The sequence below is a fragment of the Castor canadensis genome, chromosome 3, assembly GCF_047511655.1.
Source record: "Castor canadensis chromosome 3, mCasCan1.hap1v2, whole genome shotgun sequence".
Classification (NCBI taxonomy): Eukaryota; Metazoa; Chordata; class Mammalia; order Rodentia; family Castoridae; genus Castor; species Castor canadensis.
The window spans coordinates 6,027,525-6,038,366 of NC_133388.1; the positions used below are offsets into that span (position 1 = coordinate 6,027,525).

The 10,842-nt window shown below is 52.4% G+C and overlaps 1 protein-coding gene across 1 annotated transcript; it reads right to left on the minus strand.

Moving 5' to 3' along the window:
- Positions 1-1,512: 1,512 nt before the first annotated feature.
- On the minus strand, positions 1,513-7,273 carry Siva1 (SIVA1 apoptosis inducing factor). The gene is made up of 4 exons (XM_020172023.2): positions 7,094-7,273; positions 5,096-5,290; positions 4,305-4,461; positions 1,513-1,699 (listed from the first exon to the last, which is right to left on the minus strand). Exons 1-4 carry the CDS (start codon positions 7,209-7,211, stop codon positions 1,642-1,644), a joined length of 528 nt encoding a protein of 175 aa, XP_020027612.1. The 5' UTR covers positions 7,212-7,273; the 3' UTR covers positions 1,513-1,641.
- Between the last annotated feature and the right edge of the window lie 3,569 nt (positions 7,274-10,842).

The window sequence follows — 10,842 nt, forward strand, 5'->3', positions numbered from 1 at the left end:
TCTGGCTCTCCTGCTGGGAACCTGTTCTTTTCCTGACTTTCCTCATGCACGGGTCTTTGAAGGGACGCTCTGTGTCACTTTACACTCCAGTGAGCCAGCGTGCTAGCTCTGACTGCCCTGTCCCTCACCCTCTTCCTCCAGAAGACGCCAGCAGGAAGTGAAGGGTGCTGAGGTAGAAACTTACTGAGTGCACTGGGGGTGGGGAGACTGGGGAGAATGTACGGAGGGGATGCGGGAGGGGTGAGGTCATTGGCTTTCATTTTTAGGGACATGGCTAGCCACTGGAAGACTGGGGCAGAGGAGAGATGGACTTGGTCACTGTATGTAGACAGGCTGCAGGCAGTGACTCTGATTGACAATGGAGTCTGGTGGCAGTAGGCATTTTATATGTCACAGGTGGGCTGGCTGGGGGATGGGGAATGGACAGGGCCTGCCAGAGAGAGCAGGCCTGGGGACAGGTGGCAACAGAGGCAATGGAAATGAGGGCCTTGGGTTTGGGATCTGAAGGTGGACACTGGAAGGAGGCTTTGGATCCTCCTTGGGAAGCCAGGTGAGCCTGAACAAGGACAGCCAGCACATGGCTAAACCCTTGCTTCTGGAGCTTTTGGCACACAGTGGCAGGCAGTCAGCTACAGCACTGCAGCCATTTGAGATGGTCCAGAGTTCCTGGTCCAGAGAACACCCCAGGCGGTATATAAAATCCCATTCTTGGCAGCTTTGCTGGCTGATGACCTCTCTATGGGCCCTTTCTCTACCCTGCACTGCCTGCAGCATCTCAGCCCGGCCATAAAACCCACTCTGGGCACAGCTCTAGGCCACTGTCCCCAGACCACCGGTTTTCCTTCAAGAACCAGCACTACTTGCCCCTCAAAACTGGTTGGTGCATCCCACTGTCTCTAGCAGTGCAGGCTTTCCCCAGGCACAAGGCCACCTTGCCAACAGCCCCTACATCTCTGTTAGAGTCACCCCAGAGGACTGGGACCCACCTCACCCAAGTTGGCCCCTCAGGGATGCATGTGTAGGGACTGGCCAGATGTCTGGCTCTGGCCCAGTAGGCTGCCTCACCCCTTCTGTCTGCACCTCTCCCAAGGCTCTACACAAAGTACATCCCTCAAAATGAGGCAAGGATTGTTATCTTCCAGCACCACCAGACACCTCCACCCCCACCATAACACCAGAGCTCCTGTTAAGTCACCTGGGACCCCAGCTCTGCAGGTATCAAAAGGCCAGGCATGTGATAGTGGCACTTCAGAATGAGAGGTGGCCTAGCACACAGGTGATAGTCCAACTCCTGGACAAGGCTGTAAAGGAACACTCAGGGGTGGGCTTTCTTGTCTGTCAGGTGGGATGATGAACAGAGACTTCCCATGCATGCTGAGCAGATGGTAGGTGCTGCAACCAGGCCTGCTCTTCTGGCTCCAATACTGTCACCTTCCCAGGTGACAGGCTCTAGCCCGAGGCAGGCCCCATACTTTACCCTAAGGAGGGTTAACAGAGACTTGAGTCCTCATATGCAAATATAAAGAGGTTTACTCATTTCTGACATCAGGGTACAAAACATAATGTATAAAAGCCACTCTTGCCCTCTTCAGCACGAACACCCGGTGTGCCATCCAGGAGAGGCTGCCATCCATGGCCATCTCAGACTTCGAACATAGCGCAGCTGGTGCACAGCGCCTTCTCACAAACATCACTGTAGCTGCACCATTACCAGGGAAGATACAGAAAAGCTGTGTTAGGGGCTGATTGTGCCTCTCTCCAACAAATGAAGTCTAACCCTAGGACACCTTACTATGTGACCTTATTTGGAGACTGGCTCATATGACAGTAGCATTTTAGGGACAGTTTGGGAACACTGCCCTCTTTGGAAGGTGGTGTATCACACTGACATATTACAGGTCAAACACCTGAGCTCCAGCTGTCCCTGTTGCTCAACTGGGTGAGCAGGTATAATCAGTTAAGATGAGGGTACCCAGGAGAAGAGTGACTAGTGTCCTAAAGAGAATGTCAGGCAAAGAGAAAGACACATGAAGAAGACAACATGGTGACAGAGAAGGAAGGTGGCCATGGCAGAGAAGCACCAAGGGTTGCTAATAGCCACCAGCAGCTGGGAGAGAAGCCTGGCATAGATTCTCTCAGCCCCAAGAACCACTCCAGCTGGCACCTTGACCTTGGACCTCCAGCCTCAGAACTGTGAGAGTAAGTTCTGCTAAGCTGCTGTCTGTGGCACTTTGTTATGGTGCTGGAGTGACCAGGCTGCGGGGCCACAAAGACTCTTCCCAGAAACTGCTCACAAGTCTTTGCAGTCGATGGACTACAATGGGTCACCCCGGAAGCATGTTAGTGATTTCCTCTGATAGCCCAAGACCCTGAGGGAGCCAGCCAATCACAGGGAGCAGCTAGTAAGGAGGGACACTGAAAGCTGGCAATACACTGAGCAAAATAAGTAAAGACACACACTGTGAGCCACAACTACCGGCCACATGATGTCTCAGATGATTTGTGGGTAGTACCACAGGTAGCCACAGAGCAGCACCTAGCAGCATGGGAGCCCGCAGAGAACAAAGCAGCTGGGTCTGCACAGAGCCACCCAAAGGATGCTGGTGGCTGGCCAGGCCTCATTTTAGTTAAACCCAAGTCATGCTAGAGAGAAATCCTTGTTTTCTGCTGGCTATCCTGACCCAGGAATCCAGGGCTGTGTTTGAAGCTGCAGAGGGAGAGGGCAGAAGGCTATAGAGGGCAGTCCTGGCATTCAAGCTTGGGCACACCACTTCATCTCAGGGTACATTCTGCAGCTGTTGAGGGAAGAGGAAGCAGAGGCTGGGAGGAGCACTAGGGTATCCTTGCAGGACAATGTACAGGGCAGCACAGGACTCTGGATGAGGGTTCCCAATCTTCCTCCCCCTCCCCCGGGCTCCCCTCAACTTGCTCTGCTGTGCTCACATCTTCCCTGGTGAGAATACACTGGACACCAGAAAGGCCCTGCCCTTTGTGACTTATGTCAACAAGAAGAGATGAATTAGGCTGTGAAGACTACAGAAAGACTGTGCCACCTTGGTGACCAACCCAACACCCAAACCCAAGTTGGATGGTGGGAGTCACCCCACACACCTGACCACAGGGCCTGGTACTTCTTCCTGAAGCACTCCTTCAGGGTTTTCCTGGCCTCGCCAACTGAAGAGTGACTTGAAGGAAAGCATTCTCCATGTGATAAGTGGTTTTCAATTTTTTTTTTTTTGGGTAGGGCTTCATATTTGCAAGGCAGGTGCTCTACCGCTTAAGCCACAACTCCAGTTCATTTTGCTCTGGTTATTTTGGAGATGGAGTCTCTTGAACTATTTGCTTCAGCTAGCCTTTAACCACGATCCTCCCAATTTCGGCCTCCCAAGTAGATAAGATTATATATGAGCCAGTGGCACACATCTGTGTTTTTCAATTTTACTGGGTTAGTTTTACAAGTTGTTGGGTCTGAACTTGTTTGGATCATCAGAACCGATTCTATGTATGTTTTGGGGAGCACATCTTCCTTAAAGGGCAGGGCAAGAGTAAGTAGCAGACCAGTCAGCTTCATTGAAAGAATGTGTATGCACACATGCTTTTGGGCGCGTGCACACACACACACACAGAGCTAAGCAACATTCCATTTTCTGCTTAAGAGACCACTGATAACCCAATAAACAAAAGTGGTACACACTTGATTGCAGCGTGTACTTGCTGTCACATGAGGGTTTCTACAGACACAGGAAATGGAGCTGTGAGAAAGTGCTGGCTCTTATAGTCCTAATGGGAAGGCTTAGAAGACCAAAGCTCAGCCAGGTGCCAGAGGCTCACGCCTGTAATCCTAGCTACTCAGGAGACAGAGATAAGGAGGATTGGATTCAAAGTCAGCCCAGGCAAATAGTTCGCAAGACCCTATCTCGAAAAAAACCCATCACAAAAAAGGACTGGTGGAGTGGCTCAAGGTGTAGGCCCTGAGTTCACATCCCAGTGCCACAAAATAAAATAAAAAAAAAAAAAAGAAAGAAACCAAAGCAGGAAGCTGCTTAAGATAAGAAGCTGTTTTTAGGAAACCAAAGACAGCTGTTCATTTGTGAAATTCGGGTTTCCTTTAGAAAGGATCATTAAATCTTCAGGAAAAATGTCAGGCAAAGCACTTAATACCATCAACTTCCATCCTGCTAGTCAATGGCAGATGGCAGCCATGGAGTACCCTCCCAACTCCTGCATGGCACACCAGGGCTCCCCAGCACCCTCATGGGGGAAGGAACCATGATTCCAGCAGCTCTATGGACCCATGCACTTACTCCACGAGGCCACACAGGGTGCAGGCCACAGCACCACAGCCCCAGCAGGTGCGCACACACTGACCACACAGGGCCCGCTCGCACTGACTGCATACCGCCTTCCCGTCCACAGCTCGCACACATGAGGAGCAGGCAATTGGCACTGCCCCAGATAAGTCTGTGAGGAAGAAACACCAGGTTGTCAACCCTGGAAGGAGACTAGAAGAATGAGGGGCTGTAGGACTACCTGTCTCTCTCTTCCTGCAACTGAGGGCAGAGGGCCCAGCCCCATCTACCACTGGATCCTTCTGACAACTACCAGCCAAGTTCAGCACCAGGGTTCAACTGCACTGGTGAGACACAAGACTCCAGATCAGCACTACTGCTAGTACCTCGTACTGGAAGGGCTAGGTCTTTCTTGATCCCTTTATCAAAATTCTGTGTCCCCGTCTATGTTTCAAGGTGTGGCCCACTGCTTCACTGGTTAACCGGGAGGTACCTGGTCTCCTGGACTCAGGGATAAAGCAGGAAACTGTTTTTAACTAGCCATCAGCTGATGATCTCAGCATCACCCCATACAGACAACTGACCAGTGTGCTCCCACCCACATTGGATTATGTGAGAGCTGCAGGTTAGGTGGGGCACCACCTGTTTAACAACCTCCAGACCTGGCCATCAGTGAAGGTCAGGCCTCCCAACAACAGGAGCCTCCAAGCCAGCCGTTTTCCCAATTTGTCAGGCTCTGGCAGGACCCTGTTGCCACCATCCACCCTCAGTGCCATAGCCAGGAAGAGCCATTGGTGGCCACTCACCAGCTTCAGAGGCTTGGGCACAGCTCCTGATTAGTCGGCCATCAGGTCCGATCAGCATCTGTCCCCTCGTGGTTCGAGGGACCCCTGTGGGGCCGGGCTTCGGGGACTCTGGCAGGTGAACAACGGCACAGCCTTCGACCCATACATGGTCCCTGCAGGCCTGGGCCCCGCGGAAAAGGAGCTGCTTGGTCTTCTCTGGGGAGACAGACCACTCCCTGAGTTTACACTGTGCAGCCACAGAGTTCTCGTCCAGCTATTTCATGGCCTTACCACTGAGGCACAGTAAGTCCCTCTTTGTGACTATAACCCTGGTCCATCATGTTCCCTGGTGAGCCAGGGCCTCCTCTGCCTTTATGCTGAAAATGCTCTTTCCTCTCTCCCTTCTCCAGCTCAGCTGCCATCTCCCCCGATAGCCTCTGGACCCACCTGTGTCCAATAAGGGGCTCCTTCTCTGATCAGTCTGCTAATTTTCAGCAACCACAGCTGGTCTAGCTTCACTGAGCTTGTGCCTCTTCCCTCCCAGCACTCCCTGTTCTGCAAGATGGCCTTATGATATGCAGAGTCAGCACTGTACCCTGAAACATTATTTCTCAAAAGCAGGTGGCCCCCCAAGTAGGCAGGAAGTAGCCAGAGGCTCACAGCTGAGCCTACAACCCCAGGCCAGTGAGCATCCTCTTCACTGATCAGTGGGGCAAGAGAGACATAGCAGCAGCAGGCTCCAGACAATGGAGGCCTCTGTGGGCCTCAGATGCTTGCCCATCCCCAGAACCTGAAGTGTTTGCTCAGCACCAGGAACAGTGGTTTTCCACCTACATGGAGGCACCAAGGGAGTCTCACAAAATCAGATGCCCAGTAATAGTCCCAGAAATGCTGGCCCTCGAGCTGGGGGCTGTGAAATCAGTAGAGGCAATGACTGTGGGAAACTTGAAGGTAATATTGTGGCTGACCCAGCTACACCCAGGGCCATCTCCTACCTTTAGGATGGGAACTGGGGGGAGGAGGGCTCATATGCTGAGACTAGTCCTTGTCCTCAAGGGCTCCTGGTCGATTCGAGGTAAAGAGACCAGAGTGTGGGCTGGGGTTCCGAAGTCATTCCATGTGACTTCAAAGTGTGTGTTCTGTACTTACTAGGGAACACCCCAGAACACAGCACCCTCCCGGCCCTGGGCTTGTCAGTGACATGCCCCTGCGAGTGCTCCAGGATGGGGTGCTCAAGAGAGAGGGTAGAGAAAGACGTAGGCTCCAATTCGATTTAATTCTTCTTTTTGACTGCACAATGTTTGTAATTTTGAGGTCACATTTTCACAGTTCAGCCAGTCCACAGTCTCACATATTTCATCACCTCATTTCATGGCCTCTGAAAGCTCACAACACCAGGGCGCAGAAAGAGAAAGAGAAAGGGCACAGCAGCAGCAGACACGGAGTGAGAAGCTGCAAGGGGAGAGCTGGGGCCTTGAGAGGAGTCTTTTGGAAGCCTGGGCTCTCTCCCACATCCCAAGGGCACAAACACTCGGGATCTTTCACTAACTGCACTCACTACCTAACCACTTGGTAAAGCAAGCGCCACTCTGCACCTTCCATAGCAGGGGGGGTCAAACACTCCAAAGTGATGCCCAGCAACATCAACGCCTGAAATTCTGCATTAGGCGGTCTCGTCTCTCCCGAACGAGGCCTGCGGCCTATCCTTGCTGTTCCCACCACCTTACCCTCTCCCGCTCTTGTCCCCGCTGGCTGGATCACCCTGCAGGACGCAGCTTCGACTGCATCTCCCTGAGCCAGTCCCTGCCACCCAGCCCGTGCCGCCTCGACTCCTGGGCTTGCCAGGATGTCCCTCCCCGAGCCTCTCGTGCCTGCGCGACCTCCGTGGGTCAAGGTCCCGGCTTGGCATAGACCAAGGGAAGAAGTGGGGAAGAGGAAGCTGGCGCTGCGGGGCAGGAGCGTCCCGGGCCAGCTGCTCTGGCCGCCGCCCACCGGGAAGCTGCGACGGCCCACACTCACCGAAGACCTCGCGCGAGTAGCGTTCGGCGAACACTCCGCGGCTCAGCTCCTTCGGGCCCACGCGGACCTTGAGTTGCAGGGGGGCAGCGTCCGCGAACGGGCAGCCCCGTTTGGGCATGGCCGCGGGGCCGCTGGACGCAGACCGCCGCGCGCACCGCGCGCTGACCTCAACGTCACAGCCGCGCGCCAACTGTGGAGCGAGGGCGGGGCGAGGCGAGGCGAGGAATAGGCTGGGGAGAGGCAGGGGGCGGGGATTATTCGAGGAGCGGCGCGCGATAGGCTTCGGGCCAAGTCGGGGGCGGGACTCGGGGGCGCGGGAAAAGCCAAGGGCGTGGCTAAGGGTTCACGTGGAGTGGTGGGGGAATGATTTGTGTGCGGTGTAGGATAGTTTGGAGGTTAGATCCGGGGCTGCACTTGTAAGAGGCACAGCTTGGGATAAGTAGGGGCTAGGTCGGGGGCGGGGCTCCTGGGTTGTGCAGCGCAGGAAAGGCGCAGTGTCTGTTGTTTTGATACTTCAACAACTGTGAAAATTGGTGATACTCCTTGTTTACGTGCCCGAAGTGTGAGGGCAGTGCGCCTCATCCTGATTTTCAATCGTGGCCGATCCGGGCACCCCGGAAGCAGTTCAGTGCTCATCCCTCTCTTCTGGGTTTGTCCCCGTGGCCGCGAGGCCAGGCCACAGCCAGTGAGCCCGGGCTAGGATCCTCCCGCGGCCCTCGGTCCAAAGACTCCTTACAGCTGCTTTGTGTGCCTCGGCCCCACGGGCAGTGCTGTCCACAGTGTCCCTTATGAGTCCGCTCGTCACAGCCCTCCTGCCCCTGATCAGGTGCACGGTGTGGTCTCTAGGTTCCCTAATCAGAGCAGATTTTTTGAAGTGCTTTGGGGGGCTGGAGAGGTGGCTCCAGTGGTCGGGCTCCTGACTAGCAAATGTGAGTTGAGTTCCCAGTACTGCCAAACCAAAAACCAAACAAGCAAAAAAGGCACCGAAAAAAAATCAGATAATGGAGTAAATACATGCTGCGAAGGTAAGTGCCTTGGGATCTTTTAACACACTGTAAACACATGCAAAGCATGGCGCTGCTAAAAGGGTCTTCTCACCTCACCTCTTGTATTTCAACCCAACCTGAAATTAAGAACTGTTTGTTGAGGGTGCATGAAACTTTGCATTCATCTGCTCAGGTTGCCAAAACTAAGCACTGCAGCGGCTTAAACTTTTAGCAAACGTTAATTCCTGGCGATTTGGGGAGGTCAGAAGGCTGAGATCAAGGTATTGGAGGTGGGTTCTTCCTAGGTCTCTCTTCTTGGCATCTTCTCAGTGTCCTCACTGTGTCCTTCTGTGCATGTCTTTGTCCTGATCACCTCCTCTTATAAGGATACCTGGTATGTTGGGTTAGGACCACCCTGAGAATCCATTTTAACTTAGTCACCTTTTTAAAGACTCCATCTCTAAATACAGTCACATTCTGAGGTCCTGGAGTTTAGGACTTCAGCATGAATAGGGTAACACAATTTAGCTCAGAACAAGCACTAAGTAGGTGTACAGGCTGAGCTCTAATGACAAACACACACCTTGGTGACCCTGCAGGTCCCTCCACATCCTGACAGAAGTGACTGCTGCTGTTCGGTTTCCTGTCCCTGTGGGTGGCATGCCTGTTCTAGAATCTCCAGTGTGTGGTCTCATTCTGTACGTGTTCTTGTGTCTGGCTACTTCTCTCAGCTCACAGATTCCTACTCCATCTTGCACCTGTCAGTGGCTGTTTCCTTCTGATGCTATATGTTCAGCTGTCTGGATAGACTACGGTTTGCTTACCTGGATGGTCACCCTGTCAGGCATTTGAGCCAGTGTTAGAATGGCTGTGATGAACTCAGCTTTCTCTGGACAGTCTGGTCTAAGGCCTTTTCTGACATACATGTTCATGTAATGGGTCGGAACCTGGGAGTTGGAAGCCCCAGTGAGTGTGGAAGGGAGATATATGTTTAGCTTCTAAACAAATTGGCAGTTTTACAAAGTATTAGGAAAAATACACTTTATTAAGTAACGTATTTGTGATTTTTCCTCTAATTTGGTTTTGCGATATCTCTCTGGATTGCAGCTATAATCTCTATCACTGCCTGATGGGGCTCCAGGGGATTTGATCTAGGATGTTCACACGAGCTTTCATGGATGTTTTAGTTTGGATAAAAAATGTCTCCCTAAAAGACTCATGTGTTGATGGCATGGTCCCCATTTGGTGGTGATATTAAGAGGTGATCGAATCATGAGGGTGTTAACCTAATTTTTTTATTTATTTTGCAGTAGTGGTGTTTGAACTCAGGGCCTACACCTTGAGCCACACAGCCAGCCCTTTTTTTATGAGGAGTTTTTTCGAGATAGGGTCTCTCGAGTTATTTTCCTGGGCTGGCTTCGAACTGTGACCCTCCTGATCTCTGCCTCTGGTAAGATTACAGGTGTAGCCACCAGTGCCCAGCATGACGGTGCTAACTTTATCAGTGGGTTAGTCCATCAGTGAGTTCATGCTGAATGGACCATTAGAAGGTGGGCCCCGGGTGGATGAAGCAGGTCACTGGAGTGAGCCTTTGACGGTATATCTTGTTCCTGATTCCTTCCTGTCTTCCTTTCTCTGCTCCAGGCTGCCACAAGGTAAGCACCTTCCCTCTGCCAGGCCCTCCTGCCATGATGTTTGTGCCTTGCTGTAGACCCAGAGCAACAAAGCCAGCCACCTGTCCATGGCCTGAAACCTCAAACTGTGTCAGAATAAATCCTTCCTCCCTTATTTTTTCAGGTATTTTGTCATAGCAAGGAAAACTGACTCATACAGTGGTGTACTTTCTTATCCTGGGGGCAGCCTAATGCTGACTCTCTGGCTCTGACCAGTGTTTCTCTTTCTTGCAGGAAGCTGTTTGCACTGGCAGATGCCCTGAGGCTCTTGTCTGACTTGTGTTCAGTTTATTCCTGCCTAGATAGCTGCATTCTAGGGCAGCTCTGATGGGAGGTCAGGTTTGGGTGTGAATCAGGTTTGAAACAGAAACGACAGCTCAGCAAACCCCACAGAATGACAGAAGCAGTTTGTCACAGACCTGAGAGAAGACAGTGGCCACGGTGGGAGGGGGAGCAATTCAGGCCCCAGGTGCCCAGGCATCGGGTGAGGACTGAGGAGTGGGAGGAAATGAGAAAGACCTGCAGGACAGAGCTTTCCATGAGGTTCTGACAGGGAGTTCTAGTGGGGTACAGAGCCTCAGGGGTCCTACTATGGATGACAGGTACCATGGCACATATGCACAGCCCACACAGCACAGAGGGTAGGGTGAGGTTGTCTCCAGCTGCCCCACAGGGAGAGGCAACGGTACATGACACCTGTCTAGACCACCTTGAAGACTGGGAGGAGGTGTAGAGCCAAAAACTGTCAAAGGTGACTGAGCCTGCCTCTGGTATGAGGAAGTTCAGTGCACTCAGAATGGATGTCCAGGAGGCAAAAAAATTATGAGAATTCACTACAAATCACTCATTTGCCTTTTACCTGTATGTTGACTAGACATCATTACTGCCCTGTTCTATCCTGGGGCTGTGTTGTCCATGCAAAGTGCCACTAGGAAAAGAGGGTAAACTCTCTTTTTTCTCCTCTTTTGCTATATTATGGAACGAAGTAATTCCCAGAAAACCCAAAGAACCGTGGTGTTCACTGAGCATGAGGGCCCAGGAAGCTGAGCCTTGGGCTCAGAGAGGAAGTGGGTTCCCCTCAGGGGGTTGC

Bases quoted from the DNA above. Each gene is read 5' to 3' on its own strand.
- Siva1 (XM_020172023.2), bottom strand. From the start codon at position 7,211: ATGCCCAAACGGGGCTGCCCGTTCGCGGACGCTGCCCCCCTGCAACTC. The intron at 5,291-7,093 runs GTGAGTGTGGGC...CTGTCTCCCCAG, and splicing joins CTACTCGCGCGAGGTCTTCG to AGAAGACCAAGCAGCTCCTT. The intron at 4,462-5,095 runs GTGAGTGGCCAC...TCTTCCTCACAG, and splicing joins TGCCCAAGCCTCTGAAGCTG to ACTTATCTGGGGCAGTGCCA.